Below are 22,730 nucleotides of genomic sequence, written 5' to 3'. Positions count from 1 at the left end.
CAGCAGCCTCCCCAGCCGGAGGTGGTCCAGCCCCCCAGGGCAGCCGGCGGCTGCGGAGCCTCTCCGGCGTGTGCCCAGCAGTCACAAGAGGGAGCCCGACGCCTGGGAACGAGGAGCGGCGCCGCAGCGGCAGCCGCCTCGCCCGCGCCTCCGGCAGAGATGCGCTGGGCAGAGTGCCCTTCGGCGGCCCTGGGGAGGGGGGAAACTTTGGCTGATTCCCAGCAACTGGGCGCCGTTTCACCCCAGAGTGGGCTCTGCTGCTCGCTGATCCTTACAGGACCCGATACGCACTGACACCTTCCTGCCGCTCCTTGCAACTGCCATCACCCACACCTTTTCAGTCCCCTGCAATACTCCTACGGTTCTCCCACCTACTCCCTGAATAATCCTTTTCCTTGTCCCCATAGCTCATGTTCAGTTTTGGGCCCCCCTCCAATACAAGAAAGCCATTGAAAAGCTGGAGAGTTGGGGACTGGAGCATTTGGCCTGTAAGAAGTGGCAGAGGGACTTGGGCTTTTTCAGCCTGGTGAGAAGAAGGATTCAGGGGGGTGCAGGAGCAGCCTGCCGGTTAACAAGCAGGTTACTGAGCAGATGGAGCCAGGCTCCTCACAGTGGTGCATGGCTTGGAGATGAGGCAGATGAAATAAAATAGGTTGAAACCAGATACAAGGAAAAATTTCTTTATCATGACAGTCTAACACTGGGACAGGTAGTCCAGGGAGGTCATACATCCTTCACCCTTGGAGATTTTCAATGCTAGACTGGATAAAGCCCTGAGTAACCTCATATGACCTCAGAACTGACCCTGCTGTGAGCAGGGGGTTGGACCAAAGTCCTTTCCAAACTGATCCAGCCTGCATTCTCTTAGGGAAAAGAGGGTGAACCAAAATCATGGAATCATAGAATGGTTTGGGTTGGAAGGGACCTTAAAGATCATCTGTGATCTAGTTCCAAGCCCTCTGCCATGGGCAGGGACACCTTCCACTAGACCAGGTTGCTCAAAGCCTCATCCAACATGGCCTTGAACATCTCCAGAGATGGGCTTTTCATCAACCAACACCCCCAAGTCCTTCTGCTCAGAGCTGCCCTCAATCCATTCTCTGCTCGCCTGTATTTGTGTTTGTGATTGCTTGCACTTGGCCTTGTTGAACTTCCTGAGGTTCTCACAGGCCCACCTCTCAAGTCTGTCAAGGTTCCCCTGGATGGCATCCCTTGCCTCCAGTGTGTCAACAGCACCACACAGCTGGTGTCATCAGGAAACTTGCTGAGGGTGCACTCAATCTCACTGTCCACATTGCCAATAAAGACATTAAACAGCGCCAGTCCCACTACTGACCCCTGAGGAACACTACTCGTCACTTGGATATTGAACTGTTGATTGCAACTCTTTGAATGTGACTGTCCAGCCAATTCCTTATCCACCAAGTGGTCCATCCATCAAATCCATGTCTCTCTGATTTAGAGACAAGGATGTCATGTGGGACAGTGTCAAAGGCTTTGCACAAGTCCAGGTAGGTGACATCAGTTGCTCTTCCCTTATCCATCAATGCTGTAACCCTGTCATAGAAGGCCACCAAATTTGTCAAGTATGGTTTGCCCTTAGTGAAGCCATTTAGTCTGTCACCAGTGACCTCCTTATTTTCCATGTACCTTAGCATAGTTTCCAGGAGGATCTGCTCCATAATCTTGCCAGAGATGAGACAGAGGTGAGACTGACTGGCCTGTAGTTCCCCGGATCCTCCTTTTTCTCCTTTTTAAAAATGGGGTTTATGTTTCCCCTTTTCCAGTCAGTGGGTACTACACCAGACTGCACAACTTGTCAAATATGATGGATAGTGGCTTAGCAACTTCATCTGCCAGCTGCCTCAGGACCTGTGGATGCATCTCATCAGGTCCCATGGACTTGTGCACCTTCAGGTTCCTTAGATGGTCTCAAACTTGATCTTCTCTTACTGTGGGTTGTTCTTCATTCTCCCAGTCCTTGCCTTTGCCTTCTGTGGCTTAGGTGGTGTGTCTTGAGCACTTGTTGGTGAATACTGAGGCAAAAAAGTTGTTGAGTGGCTCAGCCTTCCCCATATCCTTGGTAACCAGGTCTTCCATCTCCTTCTGGAGAGGGCCCACATTTTCCCTCGTCTTCCTTTTATCACTGATGTACCTATAGAAGCTTTTCTTGTTGTCCTTGATGTCCCTGGCCAGATTTAATTCTATCAGGGCTTTAGCTTTCCTAGCCTGATGCCTGGCTGCTTGGACAATTTCTCTGTGTTCCTCCCAGGCTACCTGTCCTTGCTCCCACCCTATCTAGGCTTCCTTTCTGTGTTTGAATTTGTCCAGGAGCTCCTTGTTCCCCCATGCAGGCCTCCTGGCATTTTTGCCTGACATCCTCTTTGTTGGGATGCATTGCTCCTGAGCTTGGAGGAGGTGATCCTTCAATATTAATGAGCTTTTCTGGGCTCCTTTCCCCTCCAGGGCTTTATCTCATGGTCCACTAGAAGCAGAGCCATAAAAAGGCAGAAGTCTGCTCTCCTGAAGTCCAGGGTATCGAGCTTGCTGTGCACCTTCCTCACTGCCTTAAGGATCTTGAACTCCACCATTTTACGGTCACCGCAGCCAAGGCTGCCCTTGAGCTTCACATTCCCCACCAGTCCTCCTTGTTGATGAGAATGAAGTCTAGCATAGCACCTCTCCTCATTGGCTCATCTATCACTTGGAGAAGGAAGTTATCATCAACACGTTCTAGAAACCTCCCAGATTGCTTATGCTCTGCTGTGCTGTCCCTCCAACAGATATCGGGGTGGTTGAAGTCCCCCATGAGGACCAGGACTGGCGAATGTGAGACTGTTCCTATCTGTCTATAGAGGTCCTCATCCACTCAGTCTGCCTGGCCAGGTGGCCTGTAGCAGACCCTCACTGTAATGCCACCTGTCCCTGCCCTTTAATCCTGACCCATAAGCTCTCAGTCAGCTCCTCATCCACCCCCGGGTGGAGCTCCGTGCGCTTCAGCTGGTCATTGACATAATAACATAACAACATTGAAATGATAACCAAGTCCAGAGCTTCCTCCCCAGCCGGGCTGTGGGAACCCTGCAGTCAGCACCACCACCCTTGGATCATCCCATGGCAGCTAGAAAAGCCTTGTCAAATGCTGTGAATGTCAAGGGAAAAAAGTAGGACAAAGGATTCAACTGAGTTGCGACAGTGACACGTGCCTGTGCTGGGGGAGGAGGAGGAAGTGATGGAGCACACAAGTTAAATGGGCCAAGAACCTGGACACAATAATGTATTAGCTGCATCACCAGCAGAGTGAAGCTGTAAGATGGGAATATATTCTTCCCCTCTGCCATATGCATAGCCCGGTCACAGGAGGCTGCTCAGCTGTGAGCAGCAGCTTCCTTTCAGTAAGAGCAACCATGCACAAATTTAATTCTTCCATTATCTTAACTGCCAAGGGGGACTGAGTGAGACACAGGAGGCACAAGGCCCTCATTCTGCTACAAGGGGCAGGTCTTGGCAGTGGCCGAGATGCTGGAGCAGCTCCCATCCCAGCCTCTGCCCTGTAGCTAAGGATCATTCCACCCCAGGGAGAGGAAAAGCTGTGAAGATGCTCATGTTATCTAATAGAAGAGAGATCTCAAATGTATCATGACTCACTCACCTTTCAAAGCTGTCAGAAACAAATCCCCCAAACCCAACACATCTTAAGAGGTGAGGAAGGAAATCAAAGGAAAAGTAGTGGCTGAAGGTATGGTTTCTGGTTTGGTACATGTGTGGGGAGGTAGGCAGACACAGATGGGAGCTCAGTCCGGACAGGTTGTGGCCACTGCCGCACTCCTGTCCTATCCCTGGCATCCAGCCCTGCTGGGAAGGTGAGCACAGCACTCTGAAACCAAGAGTGAATGGACCCAGGACCAGCAAAGCATCACTGCTGTCTCCGTTAACCAGGTTCTGAGCAACCAGATCTAGTTGAAGATGTCACTGCTCACTGCAAAGGGGTTGGACTAGATGGCCTCTAAAGGTCTCTTCCAACCTAAACCATTCTATGATTCTATGGTTCTATGATGCACCCGCTCAGCCGGAAGGACGGACCACAACAGATGCCATTCACTTGGTGTAGTGCTGCCTCTCTTGGCCTCTCCTGGGGACAAGGTTTTGGGAAGTTTCCCCAACTGGGGGAAATCATCTCCTTAAAGGAGGTAACTCCCATTCTCCACTCCCCCAGCACAGGTGGAGGAGATGGTAGCTGGGTCTGTAGAGGTACAGAGGTGTTTTTATTTGTTATTTGCACTAAATGTCCTGTTCTCTTGTGGCTGTCCTTGTTGTCTCAGTGTCCAAATTAAAAAGGATTAGATACTCGAATATGCTGTGAGGTTTTTGGAGTCTCCGAGGGCCATCCCGGGCATAAAAATGCCATTTTCCATCTTTAAAATTTTTTTGTTTTTTTGTTTCTTCTCCTGTGCTCTGAATATGGTGCTGGTCCAGATCCACACAATGTAATAGGATCATCACAGGATAACTCAGGTAGGAGAGGACATGCAGAGGTCGTCCTGCTCCAAGCAGGAGGATTGATGAGGAAGGTCCTCCCACTTCCCCAACATGTCCTTCATGACCACTTGTCTTTGTGCAGGAGGTGCTTCTTGCTCCTCTCCATCTTACCCATGTCCTGGATGTTTTGTTGTTCAGTTTATTAATGTAACATCTGAATTCCAAACCAAACAAGTACACTTTCCCAGGCTGTACAACCTGGGATACAAAGAGTGTTAGTCTGCTTCCAAGAAGAGGTGGCAGATTTTGCAAGAGTCCAGTAAATTGGGATGGGAAAAATATCAGGATCAAAGAAGCTGGTCCAAGAGAAGCTTTAAGTGAGCCAACGAGGAGTTTTGCCTGAATGGTTCAACCACTGGCTGGCTGCCGCCTGCACGCTGCCTGTAAAGTTACCAAATGACAAAGGATTTGCCAGAATTGGCATCACAAATGTGAATTATCAGAAGAGAAGCCAGCTTTAGGTGTGCTGAGCACAGTGCTAAGTCCTCTCTGTTTAGGCATTGCGCCCCAATTGAGTTCAAAGCGTGGATTGTGGCATGATAGGCAAACACTCAAGCTCTGTCCAAACAAGGTCCAGAGGTTTAGATGCTCAGCATTTAGGTACTTGCAAAATATGTTGACCCCTGAGGCTCATGATAAAATCTAAAGCTCCCTTTGAAAGTTAAGTGTTTAACATGAAGGAGCTGGTGTCTCATTGATCTGCTGCCAATGTTTTAACAAGGGGATGCCACAAGTATTTCACTGTGTGAATTTTCCCTGTGTGAATAGGAAGCAACTATAGAATTCACTTTCTCATGTTTGCACAAAGAAGGATTTTCCAGCCAGCATCAAGAAGAGAGAGGGCAGCAGTGTGAAAAGTAAAGAAAGGAATAATGTCTATGTGCATTAAAAATTGTAAATAAATACAAATCCTTGTGCCGATAAAATCAAGGTCTGTGTATGATTCAGGGATAGTTTATCCTAGAGGTGGGGAGAGGAAGCCCGCAGCTCTCCTCCTCCAGGGAATACTTTTTTTAAAAATTATTGACACTTTAGGCAATCTGGTGCTCTTCTAAATATAATTTTATTAGCATGAGAAGCACTTGGCAGCAGAAAACTAATGCTGGTGTGTTCACAGTTTTCAAGACAAAGCATTCTCTTAGAATGAAGAAGGAGACTGATTTGGAAAGAAGAGCCTCCCAGCTTCTGCCTAAAACCAGCCTCCACCTGCCATCTTCCTGTTGCAGGCTTAAATGGAGCAATATTCCCTAGCCTCAGCTTGTTTGTCTCTGGTTTCTAAAGGAGATGAGGCATATGCAGTCACGCTGTTCACCAGCTCTCCTGTCACCCTCCCACAATAACCTCCGAAAGAGGAAGGAACATGTCTATGGAGGCTGGGTAAAGAATAAAAGCACCCACTGACACCCACCCCCCAGGCTGGGGAGAACTGGGCAGAAGCCCACGAGTGGTTGCACTGCTTGGTTGCCCAGCAGGCATGTGCCAATTTGTCAGGCAGGACAGGGAGAGAAGAGCTATGGCTGCTGGGGACAGGAGGACACAGCCCACTGGAGCCATGGGAATCGCTGCTCCGGCACAGGGAGTGCCTCACTTCCCAGGAGGAGGGTGATGTAATAGCACAGTATAGCGAAGCCACACATTAGGATCTAGCACGGCTGTGTCAAAGCACTTTTCTGGTATTACAGAGAAAGAAATCCAGCCAAAGCATCGTGCTGAGTTTTATTTTATTGAGCAGAGATGACAGAGATGAGGGCAAGCTGCTCCCGTGTCCGTGCACAGGCGGCCGCGGCCATTGCTGACAGGTGCTCAGCTGTTGCTGCTCAGTGATGGTGAGGACTCAACATTTCCCCAGGTGCTTCAATCTTATTTTGCCTCCACTTCTCCTGTAAAAGCAGCAAGACAGACTTAGATTAAGCAGTGTATGACAGACACAGTAGTGTGGGACAAGGAGCTCATGTGTCCAAACGGGACTATTCACCTGACCCATGCTAGTCTACCCTGGTGCCTCACAGGGAACATCAAGCCATTTTTTCCTCTTTTTGCTCTTCTCCGATTTCCCCTAAGGTAAGACAGCCTTGAGCATGCACCAAATGTTAAGGACTGCAAAGGAAAAACTGATGGTTTGCAAGTACATTCAGTCCATGGGTGCTGGCTCCTGTTGCATCTCCTAAAAAAGGTGCAGAGCTCAGGTTCTTCCTCTGACCTGCACAAAGGGTCAGAGTGTAACCCCAGCAAGTGCGCTGAGGATACCAAGCTGGGAGGAGTGGCTGATACACCAGAAGGCTGTGCTGCCATCCAGCGAGACCTGGGCAGGCTGGAGAGCTGGGCCGAGGGGAACCTCATGAAATACAACAAAAGCAAGCATAGGGTCCTGCACCTGGGGAGGAACAACCCCATGCACCAGTACAGGCTGGGGGCTGACCTGCTGGAAAGTGGCTCTGCTTAGAAGAACCTGGGAGTGCTGGTGGGCAACAAGGTGACCCTGAGCCAGCAATGGGCACTTATGGCCAAGAAGGCCAATGGCATCCTGGGGTGCAATAAAAGGAGAGTGGCCAGCAGGCCGAGGGAGGTTATCCTCCCCCTCTGCTCCACCCTAGTGATGCCACATATGGAGTACTGCATCCAGTTCTGGGCTCCCCAGTTCAAGACGGAATTACTGGATAGAGTCCAAAGGAGAGCTACCAAGATGATCAGGGGACTGGAGCATCTTTTATGAGGAAAGGCTAAGAGACTTGGGTTTGTTCAGCCTGGAGAAGAGAAGACTGTGGGGGGATGTTATCAATGCTTATAAATATCTAAAGGATGGGTGTCAAGAGGATGGAGCCAGACTCTTTCCAGTGGTGCCCAACGACAGGACAAGGGGCAACGGGCACAAGCTGGAACACAGGCAGTTTCACCTAAACATGAGAAAAAACTTATTTTCTGTGAGGGTGACAGAGCACTGGAACAGGCTGCCAGAGAGGCTGTGGAGTCCTCTTCTCTGGAAATATTCAAAACCTGCCTGTACATGGTCCTGTGCACCCTGCTTTAGGTATCCCTGTACAAGCAGGGGGGACAGGACGAGATGATCTCCAGAGGTCCTTTCCAACCCCTACCATTCTGTGATTCTGTGATTTTGTATCTTGTTCCACAAAGTCCATTCAGACTTCTCAGGAATTATTTGGTACAGCTCAGCTCCCTCATTCCTCCAGACACTTTTCAGTATCCAAAAGCGTGGGCAGTGAGAGTTGCAGCCTGTGGCACATAGTGGGAAATGTGCATCAATTTAACGTGTGCAGAAGGTACAGGCAGCATGCAATTGCCTCCCAGGCCCCGTGCTGCCTCTCAGCATGGCAACAAACACCATGCAAAGCCTAGAAATGAATTAAAAATAACATGCATTTGCACAGCTCCATTCCAAGGAGGAAGTATTCCTCTTGGCTTGATTCAGGGACTGGTCCTTACAGGAGGAACAGCCTGGATGCAGGGCCTTCCCTCCATGAAGAACATTGTTACATACATGGAAGTGGAGCCAACTCTCTCTGTTATTTCAAACCCCTCTACTTTCACTTACAGCACTGCCTTGCAGAAGGCGCATTTGTTTCCATACGTGATGCCATCCGTGCCACAGTGAGGGTTGGACTCCCTCGTGCAGTACACGCTTCTGTTTACAAACTCTTTACAAATCTGCAAAAGGAATGAAAAAACCACAAACAAACATTAAAAAAAAAACACAACCCCCCCCCCCCCCCCCCCCCAAAAACAAAACAAACCAACCAAACAAAAAAAAACTTTTCAGGACTCCCATACTCTTTCTTTCACTTTCCAAATTGCATATAAGGTCACTAATATAATGCTTTTTCTGACAAGAGGACTAACACAGCAGTGATGACACTGCCTATTTACTGAAAGAAAAAAGCCCTGTCAGAAATGAGCAGAAGCAGTGTTTCAGGGGAATTTTTGTCCCATCTTTGAGGAGGGAAACGGTAGTCACCTGGGAGAAGCCTTGATCTCCCAAAGACACAGGTGGATTAGCCTAGGCATGTAGAATAAGAGTCAGCACTGATGCTCTTTCAAGCGTTTGGTGCCAAGTTAGCTGACTGCTGCATGGCTTCACACATCTTGCGAAACTGTGCACTCAACTTGGTGCTTGCTGAGCTTTCTGCCTTCCCAGCAGAAGGAGGAGAAAACCATAGTCCATGGGGAATTAAAAATGGTGTCCAGGAAATGTACAGGTATTTTGTCTCTGGACAAATCCCAGCGATGGACCATGTTCGGGGGAATAAAACACTCTCAGTAGTACATTTGTTTCATGAGGAGATTGGACAATGGAGCAAAGTGGACACAAGTGGTGCTGCGTACAAACACAACCCTGTGCAAGCACCATAGACCTAATCAAGGGAAGCTTTTGCTAAAATAACTGTCCATTTCCCTGGTCTGCTTGCTAGTGTGGCCACACATTAGATCCCTTGTACAACGGCAAACTCCCCAAAGTGTTGGGACATCTTGGAAGGACCCACCTGCTCCCAGCAGACATTAAAAACTCTTTACCATGCACCAAGATCCTGGTTACAAAACCATTCCTCTAGAAAATGCAGATTCAGTAAGCAGAAACAGCTGCACTAACCTCTTCAATGTCTTGACCTGCTACATCTGGAATAAAAAAATGACAAAAAATCCCAGAGATTTTACACATTAGCATTATTCTCTGAGAGAGGTTGAACTAAAGTCACAAACCCTTTATGCAAACCACAGTGAAACATACACCAGGTTTTTCCTACTCTGTCATCTTGTGCGGTGGAGGAGGGGGCAGGAAATACATTATCTGAATTGCTTTTCAGTATTTTGCTTGTTTGAAAAATGTTACTAAAATACGATGTAATCAGTCATTCAGCTGCTAACTGCACCCCAGACACATAACCCAATCTCCTGGAAGGCAGCCACTCCTGGGGAAGCGAGCTGCCATATCGGATCTGGAGCTGCGCTCAACAGAGATTTTAAAGCTATATTGACTTTTAAGGCTTTTAGGCTCCTGCACCTCTGAACAGCAAAAATGGCTGGTACTGCTAACAAGAGTGTACCATGTAGAAGGAGAAGACCCTGTGGTCAGCTTTGCAGCCATCCTCAGCACGGCGCAACCCAGAGACTCTCCCAGAACAGCTTCATCCCGGGCAAGACACAAGGAGACATCATGGGGTGAAACAGAGCAGAACAGGCAGTGCTGGTCAGTAAGAGTGCAAAAATACCTGCTATAACCACAGGATCTGGGCTTGAAGGTAATCAGTCCACCCTCTTTATATTTTTTCACTGCAAAGTCTGCAGTCAGGCACGTAAGTTGAGTCATAGCTGTGGGACAGGGTGACCCTGCAGTGTCTCTAAGGGGAAGCCTGACACTCAAGGGTGGATTGAATGCAGATTTGCAGAATCTGGGTCACAACACTGTGGGACAAATACCCAGCATCTCGCACAGCAGCAGGGCAGCAGAGGTTCAGATGCGAGGCTGTACCTGCTGGGTCGGTGGGGTCACTGCCAGCTGTGATGCTGCTCGGGTGGCCCTGAGCAGGAGGGAACCTGGGGCAAGAGATGGGAGGACTTTGTCCTACATGTGGGCCCCCACACCTTGGAAATCCCACCCAACCAGTCAGCTAGATCACCATCCATCAACCCACCCTACTTCTTCTGCCAATTTTATTGCCCTTTGGTGTTATATGCCTGGCACTGGTATATTTATCATGTCCTCAGATTAGGCTAGGTTGCCTTAACTGTAAAGTCACTGTAATGGCTATCTGCATGTTATTTACAAAATAGCTCATTAGATAGTTTTATAAATATTACACGTGGCTACACAAGACTCTGTGATGATGTCTCTTGACATTTGTTTATTTTATAGGAGAACACAGAGCTTGCTGCTATTCTGCCTGGCCTTGGCAGGAAGCCTCACACTCTGACGGAACCCAGTCCCAATTAAGACTCAATTAGCGACAAATGAATATTTCATAATGAATAATGTGTACAAAGTAATTCACCTCTTTTCTTCATGCACAGCCTGTGATTTTCTGAACTAAATTCTTTATTCAAATCATTTACAGAAAAACAAGTATAAATAGTTCTTGTTCTGCACATTCTTCCATAACTGTCACCACAAGCCTTTCAGAGCTGGGTCAGCTGGACACAAGAAATTGATAACACTGGCATGACCTATATGTTAAAAAATCATCACTCAGCTTCCCAGATCATGAGAGATGTGTATGTCTCCATATAAATAAATGCTGGATCCTTTTAATTTGCCCTCTTTGTTCTGACTCCTTCAGGACATTTGAATTTAATTTTCAAGCTTTTCTCTGCAACATAAATGAAAGCTGAAACTTTCATCTAATTACATTTCCACATCTCCAAGGAAAACACCAAATACCAAGATGCTTAGGATCAAAACAAGAGCTGATGACCCTGAGGTAAGTTTCTTCTCTAAGTGGTTCACAAAACTCTCCAGCGAACATTTGTACCAAAAATTCATGATTATACTCTGTAAAAATTGGTATATTTGCTGAAAGAGCTGCTTAGAATTTGCTTACTCTGTCTCCCACTGACACCTCCACTGCATTATTCACTGTGGAGGCACACAAGGAGTGGAAATATGTCATATGAGTGAGAAGTCCAACAGATATTTTCTACTTGCTCAGCTTTACCTTCAAGCCTGTCATCTGGTGATCAAGGCTGTCCTAAGTTTCCTTTGTCAGGAAAGGTTTTCCATTTTATTTTTTTCCTAGGCTAGGGAAAAGATCACTTACCTGAGAAGAAAGAGAGCAGCAGCAGGCTGAGAAGCACTAAAGCACCTGTTGCCTTCATGCTGCAGGTAGCTCTAGTCCAAGCCAAGTGATCTGTGCAGGAGGTGTCGTCTCAGCACCGGAGCCCACAGTGTGCACACAGACCTGCCTTTCTGTGTATTTATGCGCCCATTCATAGCTGTCCTCATTCCCCACCTTAATTGTGAGAACTTCTCCACTTCATTTCTAAAGCCATTATTGGTCCTGGCTGTGTTTATGGTGCTTTAGGAATGCTGCCCTGTCCACATCAAACCTAGAAAGGGCTAATTATATGAGTGATAGACTCGGGCTTGTAATATCTTTTTTTTTTTCTAAATAGTCACAGGATTCTCACAAGGGTGAATTTTCAAAGCAGTGATTCATCGGGGAAGCTGGTAATTTTCATTCTCTGGGCCCTCGCTGAATGCCAGCTCCAAGGCTTTGAGTGTGGCGTGATGACACTCACTAGACGTTACGAAATAAATCACAGCATGAGAATGTGTTGTCTGTGAAACCAATTATACGTTGTTCCCTGGCTATTTTTGAGGATGGTTCTAAATTTGTTGGGTTGGGGTGGAGAAGCGCTCCAATGTGACATGCTCTCATAGCTGTGTGCACAGTCCCAGATAGGACTGCTGACTCTCCTCCCTGAACTTTATAAACTCTAGCTGTCAATGTTTTCTAGTTTTTCACATTCACAAACATATGTTAGGGCTCTGCTCCCACAGCAAGTGGCAGTGAAGGGAATTTGATGGGGAATTGGGAAACTTGAGCTCTATTTCCAGCTGAGTCTGTGCAAGGATTTGTGTTCATGTGCACCATCTGCAAACTATCTGGTCAGATAAGACTCAGCTTAAAATTTAGTATGCTTTCCTAAGGAGACAAGGCTTAGGAGAGTAATATGTATACATATAGCTGTTTATTAGTTCTCCCAGCAAATTTTGAATCTGCGACTAGTTCCAACCAAATTTGACATAGAGGGAGAAAAAATAAAAATAAATATATAATATAAATTTTTATACATTTTTCTAGAAACAAAGGAAAGATGCCACTAATGTTCTCAGCCAGCAAGGGACAGAGTTTCTGCAGGAGAGCAATGTTATGAATGCCCTACATCTGGGGAAGCATTGGAGTGTGCATCTTGCTAGACATCTCAAAATCCATACAACAAAGAAACGGTGACTGACAGGTGAATTCTCAGATGTCTATTAAGGGTGAGCTCATAACATGGCTTCTCATATAATTTAGTTATCAAGTCAGTCAGCCACAGCGCTGTTCAAAATCACGCTTAGCTCTGCCAGTCGCAGTACTACTTGTTTGCCTTTTCTAGTTTCATACATCACTGCCCACTACCACAGCCTTAATGCCTCAGTCCTCTACCCAAACTTTTTGGTTGCTGCAGCATAACTGACTAGCTAAAGCCTTAGCAAACATACCACAGAGACCAATCCCTCCTGAGCTGAGGAGAGGAAGAGACTAAACTACCAACCAGATGATTATCATTATTATGCCTTTCCACTTCTTTGTAACATCTGAAACAGGCCACTTCCTGGCACAGGTGAGGGAATTCTGCTGTCCTTCTGACTTCTCTGAAAATCAGGGATAGAAGAAGGGCACCTGGACCTTGCTTTGCAGTGTAAGATGTGTAGTTGGCAGAGTCTTGCTGGTGTCAAGCTGAGTACTTACCTGTGCTGGGCCAGTCTTTAGCCTTTGTGATACAAACCTTTCCATCTTCTAATGAGTTCGTGGCTCATGAAGGATCTAGGATACAGCCATACACCCAGTACTTGCCATTTGCCCTCCTTTTCCCTGTAGGTGAGCAGTTCTTCTTTGGCTTTTCCAAAGCCTTCTGAGCTCCTAAGCAAGAATTTGGCTTCCTCAGGCAGAAACTGCAACTGCAGAGGTGGGTTGCCATAGGCTCTTGCTGTTGAAGATGATTTCCTGCTATGGCCAAAACTCCACTAGTCTGTGGTCACTCTATAAACCTCTTAGCCAACAGAAATTACAACAGAGCTCTGTCCTGTGCTGACAGGTCTCTGGTCATATCCACTAGCTACTTAGACTGTTCCTTAATTATTTTTCACACACACAAAAGCAGGTAGGCAATGAGGACTCCCATGGCCCTCCAGTTTGCCTTTTCTGAAAAGCAGACACAAAGGTATGATGTGATTTATATTGCCTGTACTAGCAGAAAAAAACCCTGAAAATATGAAGTTCTATCCCTCTTCCTAGGACAAAGCACTGCTCTGTGCTAGTACTAGGGGAAGGACAAGCCTCTTATTTTCTGGTGGGAAGCACCTACAAAATTCCTGGTCAAGAAATTGTCTACTTCAGGAAATGAGGCCCAAAGAAAAGGCTTGGAAGTCACAGATTATGTCCTAAATATCAGCCTTAGCAGCAGATATTTTTGCTACATAACAAGAGAATGGGAGGTGGATAAAGGAAGAGGAAGGGAATGTGTGAGCCATGGCACTAGAGACCTTTTGCCTGTGCTGTTTGCATATTAACTCCTTGACTCACCCAAAAAGATGGCACGTCATCATGAACATTCATATATATCATTGCTCCTCCAGTGAACTCTTTAGACTCCCACAAAGATCTTATCTCCATACATTTTTCCCAAGACAGAAAGCATCTTGGAGCTACCAGCACATCTTCTGGCCCTTCTTTCATAGGGTTAAAAATCCAAGACCTTTTCCTGCAAGGTTCCGTGTCCTACCTCTGCCTCAGATACCCCAAATACAACTTTTCAGATCTCTTCTCCGAGAAGCTGAAAGCCCAGGCCCAGTCTAATTTTTCCTTGGGTTCTCATTAGGCTCATTACAGCCTTGCAAAGCTTGCTGCAATTTTCTGCTGATCAACACAGTCTCGATGGACACACCCTTCAAGGAAGCAGCAGTTCCTAATTTTCTTCCCTATGAGATAGCCTCCTCCCTTTACCATAAGCCTCCTTTTTATAATGCACAGCCAGACCTGTCCCTTGCCCAGGTGTGACCAGGTAGAGCTGACCATGGCCACCTTTCTCTTTCACACATCCCCAGGGCCATGCCCCCATGTCAGGACCCCTAAAAGGACCAGTACAGAGGCAAATCCATTCACACTCTATAAGACACCAAAATTAGGAAAGTGGCAGTATTTTACAGCAGCTTGGTTTCTCTTCTGATGGTTTGGTATGGAGTGACGTACTCTCGTGAGGGCTTGGGCTGGTGTGTGATGGGCGTTACGCTTTGCTCTTTATTGTGGTTTATTTCACAACTTCTCCTGCCTGACAGATAAGTACCTAAAAGCGTGAAGACCATTACCCCTGCCCTGAAAAAAACCCCAACAACCAAACCCTAAAACCAGTCCACGGCAAAGAGAGTGGCTGCATTTAATTTATTGATCAATCAAAGTACAGACCAATGTGCAACAGTCGAGGGAGCAGGAGAGAGCTTGTTTGATTGTAGGATTCATAGGGGAAAAATCAGGGCAAAGGGTATGGCTCCAGTGCTCAGCATTCACCACGGTGTTTGAGGAACAGGGTTCCCTGGCTCCGCCTGAAGAGAAAGAGAAAGACCGAAATTACAGACGTGGACCTCAGTTTTATAGTCTAACTTTATAACTTGGAGAGCGTGAAAACATTGGCTTATTTGGGTAAAGTACTTCACTTAATGTTTCACTTCTTTCCTGATTCCCCAGGTTACATGCTTTCTCACGCGAAAGAGATCTGGGACAAACCCCAGAATTTTGGACACCTCCTATGGTCACAGTTTAAATCACTCTGGCAGGGAAAGAGTTAGCAACACTACAGGCCTGCAAACGGGGATCTGGATTTAATTGCAAGGGAAGGAGAAGACTCACGCGGGCTTAAGGTCTTCAGTGTCTGGGGGGTGACAGGGGAGTGAGAGTCGGGAAAGGAGCATGGAGCAGGGACGGATTTACCAAGGGGCTAATGGGAGCTCCAAAGCTTCCACACCAGCTGCCGCCGATGCACGTGTACTCCAGCTCCTCTGTAGCCATGAAATCACAGTGAGGTCCATACTTACGAAACCGCGTTGCAGAACTGGCACTTGTTTCCGTAAGTTTTGCCATCAGAGCCGCAAAGGGGGTCATACTGGGCAGTGCAGATGACATTGCTACCCTTATGACCACTGCAGTCAACCTGCTAATAATGGAGCAACAACAGGGTTTAAAGCTTTTGTTCCCCATATTTTCCTACATGTGTGCTTTATGTTTATTTAATGTTTATGATATGGCAAAGCATAAAAGCACTTTTCAGGTGCATAGTTCTGTTGTTCTAGTGACTCTGCAAACTCAAAGGCAGAGAAATTGCTTGCCTGGAGCAGCCTGAAGTGGGAAGAAGGTGTGGGGGGGCGTGGAATCTAATAAATACTGAAATGACCATGCTGACATTTCCAGGCTGGCCCTCCCACTGGCTGCTTTGCTCTGGTTCAGCAGGCTAGCAGAGGCAAGTGTACAGAAAGTGGGTGGTCAGAAGCCACACTGCAGAAAATACTCCCACCCAAGGAATCACCACTACTAGTAGTGCTGTTAGTATACAAGCCTCCTGTTCTCCCACAGAAGGGATGAGGCAGCATCTCTTGCTCAGCCCCTTTCCCAGTAAATGAAGGTCTCAGCACCTGCTGGCTTCTGTGTTCCCAGGCCAGAGATAGGACCACATATCTCAGTCATGCATATAGTTCAACACCCTTTAACCCTGGCATACTTCAACTATTTTCCTCAAATCTTATTTCCAGGCCAAATGCACCAAGGCAGTGAAGGCACTTCTATTATTCGGTTATGATTCTCTGAATTAGTGTTGTAAAATGTATTTTAACAGCAGTTAAGAGTGCAGATTTCTGCACTTTACCTGGTAACATTCTCCAATATTGTGCAGGTTTATGTCCAGTCCATTCCTTTGGGAAGAAAGTGAGTTGAGAATGAATGAGCACAGCACAGCCGCTTCACGAGTCACACTACCTCATTACGCTCTAAATTCCAACATGAGCACCTACTGAACCAGAAACGCCTCCCATGGCCCAGCCCCTTCACTTACGCCACAGCATTGCAGAAGTCGCACTTGTTTCTGTAGGTAACCCCATTGCTGCCGCAGATGGGCATGTACTCCAGGTTGCAAGGGATTGTACGACCTCTGCTTGATCTCAGGTAGCCAGTACAGTCGAGCTGAAACAGTCACAGAACAACATTTTAATCTCTGCTCCCCTTCGCATCAGTCTGTGTAACAGAGAGTGGTGCAAGAGACATCTCCCCCTCTCCCCAGAGCCGTGAGGGGAGAGGAGCTTCCAGCCCCAGCGTGGTGGAGTTGGAGGAGCATGAACAGTTGAAGTCCTGGACATGGCTACAGCATAATCCTGGAGTACATGGGTTTTTTCTGTCTTGAAATGGGCTTCATCCCTGCCACCTTGGGGATTTTCACCGTGAACACCACCATGAGGGATCTTTGCCTAAAATGCCTTATGCGGCATCAACTTTTACTGCAAAATGTCGATGCCACTTGAAAATGGAGTTTACGCTCACCTCTGTGTTTCTGCAGTTACTCTGAGTGTACTGAAATGGAAGTCACTGTATTATGTTAAATTGCACAGCAAGAGTGTTTCTTTACCTTCTCTCTCTAAACTAAAAATAGAGACACTTCTCCACTTCACGGTAGCTCTATATATTGATAAACAATCTGATAGAATCACCTTTTCTGCTACAAAATTACAATTTAGTCAAAATCCAAACTTCCTCTGGGAATTTCTTAGCTTCAACAAGCCTCTAAGTCTAAAGGAAAGTATTTTGATAATGCTGAAGCATTATTGAAATAAAAAATTTCCATTCTTAACTCTGGTGGTATGCACAAGATAACATTTTAGAATTCACTTATTTTAACTGTTCAAAAAAATTGTAAAATAAATTCTTTCAAATCTGAAATTTATAATTTTCATTCCATTTCTGACAGTTTTAAATTGTGTGGGTTTAACACAGAATTAATCCTAGGCAAGGTTTATGTCTAGCTCTCTGCCATCATTTCACCCACCACTGCTTATTGCAGTAGAGGGAACCAGCCTCAGACCTTACCCTAACACATCTTCCATCGTGCTTCTTGTCAATGGCTCGGTTAAGGCTAGAGGGAGAGGGAGAGAAGGAAAGGAAGGATTAGTCTGTTGATACCACCTAGTCATGTCACTCATTAAGTATCGCCACTCGTAAAGCCCCAGTATTAATCAGTTTCAGGAGCTTTGACACAGAAGGTCATGGGCATTAGGGAAGACAGAAACCTGGGAAAAATCTAGTCCACCCCACGATTAGTCACAACCCCAAAGGCTTTTGTCTGCTGCTTGAGCTGGCATTGTAGGTAATTGGGAGACCTTATACTCACAACATTTGTTTGCAGAGGGAGCACTCATTGGGGTAGGTCACGCTGTCAGTCCCACAGACGGGTTCATAGTTGCGGGGACAGGCAAGATGCATTCCTCCAGACAACCGGTACGTGCTGCAGTAGGCCTGTTAAAGAGGACTTGTAATGGCTCCAGGTGGAGTGAAGGGTGTGCTTGTGTTAATCGTGTTTTTGCTGCGTTGGAAGACTACTGTGGTCATATTTTTTCTCTGTTGTTCCACCATGGTGAAGAGGAAAGCGAACAAAATATATCTCATTTCTTACAGCACACAAAAGCACCTTTTTGCTACTAAAACTTTCAGTACTTTTGGCAAGAACTGTGGGCAAAAAATGATCATTCCTTGGGGAATCAAGACAGGGAAGATATTTAGGCAGTTATTCGATAGTTGTATGGATTTTCTGCTGGCACTTTGTGATGTGCTGACTCTCACTCTACATTATTAATTACTGTCTTTTTTTATCATCCAGATGGTAAGTTGTCTTTCTCTGACAAAGATTTTCTTATTTTCTTATTTTTGGGAAAACAGGTGATATAATACTTAGGGGCACTTTTCCTTCTTCTTTTCTCACTCTTTTTTTTTTTCTCCCTCAAGCCTTCTCTGGGTTACAATGTGATTATGAATTATTTATCTAGACTTAGAAATTAAGACTAAATGACAAAGAAGATCTACTACTCACCCGTTGTTGAGCAATAGCAATATCTACAATAAAAACAGAGATTATGAAATGTAAAAATTGAACAATGTCCTTGACTAAAATTCTTTTGGAATCATCACTTTCCCAACAGAGTAAGCAAATACACTTTCTTATTACTGAGAAGTTATCGTTTTCCCAAATGTTTAATCTACTCCAAGTAAACAAGAAGTTATATACTAAGATTTAAAAAATCAATTTTTTGTGAATACAGAAATTTGGACTCACTAAAGAAGAAATAGGACATAAACTATTCTCGCTTTGCAACACTATTATCCCCACTAAGTCTCATAAGTTTAAATCAGCAAATGCATCCTACCAATCTATAGTATTTTTCTGCATAAGGATAGAGTTCATTAAAAGAGAGCTCGTGTATAACTAAATCATCACTTCTCCAAAAGGCTGAACTCTCCCTTAAGATGTGTATATAAAGGCAAGGGTTCAGGAGAACTAGAGATACTAGTGTAGACTGTAACAAAAACAACTTACCAGAAAGGCAGATGAGAAGCACAAGCCCAAGAAGGGCAAAGCTTCTTGTTGTCTTCATAGCGGAGATGGTTTTGCTGTCTGTTACTTGCAAATCTGTCCCTGTTGAGTTCAGTAGATGATTCTCAGCCTTCTCTCTCCACACTATATATATACATCTCCCTGACCTTGTGAAGTCATCCCATAAAGTAATAATTTGCTCTGTAAACTAAGAAAATTGTATTGATTATTGAGTTGAGCTCTGAAGAATACTTGTTTGTTAGAGAGATGCCCAGAAGAATTAAACAAAAATGTGAGCTACACCCAGCTTGTTAACAAAGGCACCCTGCTGTACAATGAGTGATTTGTACTTTCCAAACAAGAGCACTGTCTCAATAGTGGATGTTGTGAAATTACATATGGAAGTTGGTAAAGCAAAAAAAGCCCATTTGTTGAAAGTGTTTGAACTTGTGCACAGCATGTTACATATACTAGACAATATTTGGGCTCCAAGAGAGTTGCACAGTACACTAGAACAGGGGGACAGCAGCATAGGATGCTCTAAGCTTTTACAGATATAAAATCTGGGGTTTGGCAGACATCAGTGTACTTTAAAGAGTACAGAGGGATTAACTGAGCCCTCAGCATCTTTCCTGTAGTTTCCTGGTACAATGGATTTCTCACCAACAGGAAGGAAACAGTCATCACAACAGGAAAGCAATAACTAAACCTTCAGAAGTTTATAAAGACATCTCTATGTAGAATCAAGAGTTATTAATCTGTTGGCAATGGGCGTGAGTCTGGTTAAAAAATGATGAGAATAAGTAGCCTTAAATCTAGACTGGGATAATGTTTCCTCTTGAAGGCAAGTGAGTAGTGTTCTGCACAGGTGACATAGGCTTCTTAATACCAAAGACATTCAAGAAAAATTCGCAGCAGCTGCAAACAGAAGATGAGTCCTTAGGCTTCCCCCTCTCCCCCTCTCCCCCCTCCCCCCCCCCCCCCCCCCTTATATGGCATTAAATTTAGAGAGTCAGCTGAAAGTCTTGTTTTAAGGAAGACAAGTGAAGAATAATGTGCTAGGCTCTGTTAAGTGGTTCAGCTCTATCACAAGTGTAGGGAAAAACAAATACAGAATATTGCATAAAATAATACATTTTGATTTAAGGTAGTTAGAGAAGGAATTGAGGGATGGAACATGTTTGTGCTTTAGGAGAAGCTTGATTCATACATGTGGCTTAAAGGCAGCCTGAATTTTAAACAGAAAATCAGAATTGTTTTTCTTATTATCCTGGGAAATGTTCAAGTCTTGGCATGGGCAGATAAATCAAAAAAGTGTAGCTGAAAGTGTAAGGGAGCTGTAGTCACAGAATAGAGCTTGCAGAAATCAACCTGTTCATATCAATGAAATAATTTTCCTGAAAAATAAATGAGTAATGCTATTTGGATCTCATTCACAAATATCAGGAGTTGACAGGTTCCTTTGAAAGCTGCTTCTGTTGTATTCTTAGCATCCTGAGTGACTTGACTTTCAGATTCCTTGACCTGATTGTGAGCATATTTGGAAGAGAAGCAGTAATCACAGAAGCATTAATATTGATTATTCTCCAGGGGCACAAGTGCCAAAGCCTGAAAACAAGGCTCCCTCACAACTTGCACCAGCTGCCAGTGGAGATGGTACTTTCCCGCTCTGCAGCAATTAGTGGAGCTGCAGGTATGTAGTCTGTCTCCTCTCCAGCCCTGCTACCTGAGCTTCTCCATATCTGCCTCAAGATCCAAGATCCCCAGTTACCAAAAACTGTGCAGCTTCATTGGTTTCCTCTCCCGCCAGGCTGAAATCACACTGGTCACTCAGAAGCTGTTGTGAATGGCAGGGTATCTGCTAGGGAGTGGCATCATTCTTGTGTTTGGCCAACACCTACCTTTTTATTAATTAGATCCATTGGGGAGATCCCCTTCTGATCCACATGCTGCTTCTGAGTGTCAGGGTAGCCAGCCAGGACTGCTCCAAAAGAAGCTCTCTTTCTCCAGCACTCCCTACCACTTCACAGGGCAGCAGGGAAAAAAAAAACCAGGAACAAGGAAAGAGTCTTGCTACAGGGTCTATGAGAAAGGATGGGAGATAATTGGCAGCAGTCAAGGGCAGGGCAGAGAGAGCTGCTGGGCTAGGTGTGACATGGGATTGCACAAGGAGCTCCATTAATAAGAAACAGAGGGAATGGGACAGATGTAATTACGGGGCAGCAGATGGGCTGAAAACAGGCATTAGGAGCAGTCAAAAACAACTGTCTCCATGCATTTGGAAGAGCAAGCTTCAGGAAATGCCATACACGTGTTGCGAGTGGGAAGGGCAAAATGAACTCACCTGCCAAAACCCCTCTTGATATTCTGGAGCCTCATGATGTGAGACTCAGTAAAGTGACTTTGGCCATAGGATTATTTTAACCTTTCTACAGATACGAGAAAGACAGAAAGGTTTAAATAAAACTCTTCCTGCTATTTCAAGTTCTTGGAGGACAAACTTTCAAAAGGTTATGGCCACATGAGTAGGATAAACATTGGCACTCATATGATGGATTCTCTTGTATTAAGGTAAATTTCCAATAACTCTGGAAATTCTACCCAGTTTCTAACTCAGCATTATCTCTTCACATAACAGTGATATTTTTCTGGAAATCTTTTCCTCTGGTCTTGAGATTCCAGCTCAAACAAGTCCATAATCTACTACGACCTAAAAAATACTTCATTTATTTTCCCTGCTTCAGTTTGAAGCCAGGCTTCATCTAGCTACAAAGAGAAATTATACTTTTTAATTTTTTTGGAAAATAGAAAAGGTGGGTGGATGTGTGCATGCAAGGTGACCACGTGTTGTTACTCCAGCAGCAGTATCATTGTCCTTGCTCCTGTATCCTGCTGGCACACACCACACTGTAATCAAGAATAAAGTGGTACTGCGCTCTAGTCTATACTACTGTAGAGACAAATGCAAAATGCATTCCTTTGACATTGACTAGCAATGTGGCACACTGCAAGAACTCACAAAGCAGGTTGCTGTTCCCAGACCTCTGCACACGGGGGCAGAACTGGATCTTCTATGAGAATGTGAATTCAATTTACAGCAAGCAAAACCCCTGCTCTAAGCCGCACTCATGTAATATTTCTCCTTGCAGTTCAGATATTTGATTGCTGCCTGCATATCTCCAGTCATTTAAACATAGATGATATCACAGGCAAGGGTATCTGGAATAATTTGACTGTCTGGGAGCTGCATACTAACAGCAAAAGCCTGAAGATCTGGCCTTGCACATCCCAATCCCTCAGCGAGTTTCAGCTCTGCCTCATTGTAATAGCTTTGACACAGCCAGCCTTCCAAAACGACATCTCCAAGTAATTCTCTTTTAAAACACCATTTTATTTTTCTCTGCATCAAGAAAGAACGTAGTAACAAACCATTTATCCTGAATGAAGCCTCAGAGAGAAACTGCATTACAGAAAGGTCTAGACTGGCCTGAGGTATATTTTGGCCAGCAACAAGTAGAACAATGCACTAAAACAGAAACATTGATATAAAATAGAGCAGAACAAAATAACTGCATGCAATGTGTTAATCAGGTGTGGGGTAATTGAATGGCATTTCCTAAATTCACAAACATCAGATAATGACATAAAGTGCTGAGGTACTGCTTAAAGAATCGTACCATAAAATACCTTGGCAGGCAGACAATGTTTCCTGCCTTGAATTTCCTGGAGGGAGAGTTAGATTAGTAATGGTGAGAGGATTCTGTGTGGTTGTGACAGGATTTTATTGAGCAACAACAAAAAAATTATTTCCAATGCAGTGCCCATAAAAGACGACTCTCTTCCTCGCCATCCTA

The 22,730-nt window shown here is 45.3% G+C and overlaps 2 protein-coding genes and 1 long non-coding RNA gene across 3 annotated transcripts; 1 reads left to right on the top strand and 2 right to left on the bottom strand.

The window, feature by feature from the left end:
• Positions 1 to 6,253: 6,253 nt before the first annotated feature.
• Positions 6,254 to 11,469, bottom strand: LOC142061471 (serine protease inhibitor Kazal-type 6-like). The gene is made up of 4 exons (XM_075102580.1): positions 11,304 to 11,469; positions 9,143 to 9,168; positions 8,090 to 8,202; positions 6,254 to 6,419 (listed from the first exon to the last, which is right to left on the bottom strand). The coding sequence occupies exons 1-4, from the start codon at positions 11,359 to 11,361 to the stop codon at positions 6,374 to 6,376; spliced, it is 243 nt and encodes an 80-aa protein (XP_074958681.1). The 5' UTR covers positions 11,362 to 11,469; the 3' UTR covers positions 6,254 to 6,373.
• On the top strand, positions 9,366 to 16,428 carry LOC142061473 (uncharacterized). Its single transcript, XR_012662136.1, has 3 exons — positions 9,366 to 9,791; positions 10,827 to 10,967; positions 16,195 to 16,428. It is a non-coding gene; the product is annotated as an uncharacterized LOC142061473 (long non-coding RNA).
• Positions 14,627 to 20,899, bottom strand: LOC142061469 (ovomucoid-like). Its single transcript, XM_075102578.1, has 9 exons — positions 20,778 to 20,899; positions 18,880 to 19,084; positions 18,376 to 18,398; positions 17,680 to 17,804; positions 17,379 to 17,424; positions 16,354 to 16,481; positions 16,168 to 16,213; positions 15,344 to 15,462; positions 14,627 to 14,854 (listed from the first exon to the last, which is right to left on the bottom strand). Exons 1-9 carry the CDS (start codon positions 20,796 to 20,798, stop codon positions 14,809 to 14,811), a joined length of 759 nt encoding a protein of 252 aa, XP_074958679.1. The 5' UTR covers positions 20,799 to 20,899; the 3' UTR covers positions 14,627 to 14,808.
• Between the last annotated feature and the right edge of the window lie 1,831 nt (positions 20,900 to 22,730).

The sequence above is a fragment of the Phalacrocorax aristotelis genome, chromosome 8 (genome assembly GCF_949628215.1).
Source record: "Phalacrocorax aristotelis chromosome 8, bGulAri2.1, whole genome shotgun sequence".
Taxonomy (NCBI): Eukaryota; Metazoa; Chordata; class Aves; order Suliformes; family Phalacrocoracidae; genus Phalacrocorax; species Phalacrocorax aristotelis.
The sequence above is the reverse complement of the archived record's forward strand: the minus strand, read 5'-3'. Positions and strand labels throughout refer to the sequence as shown.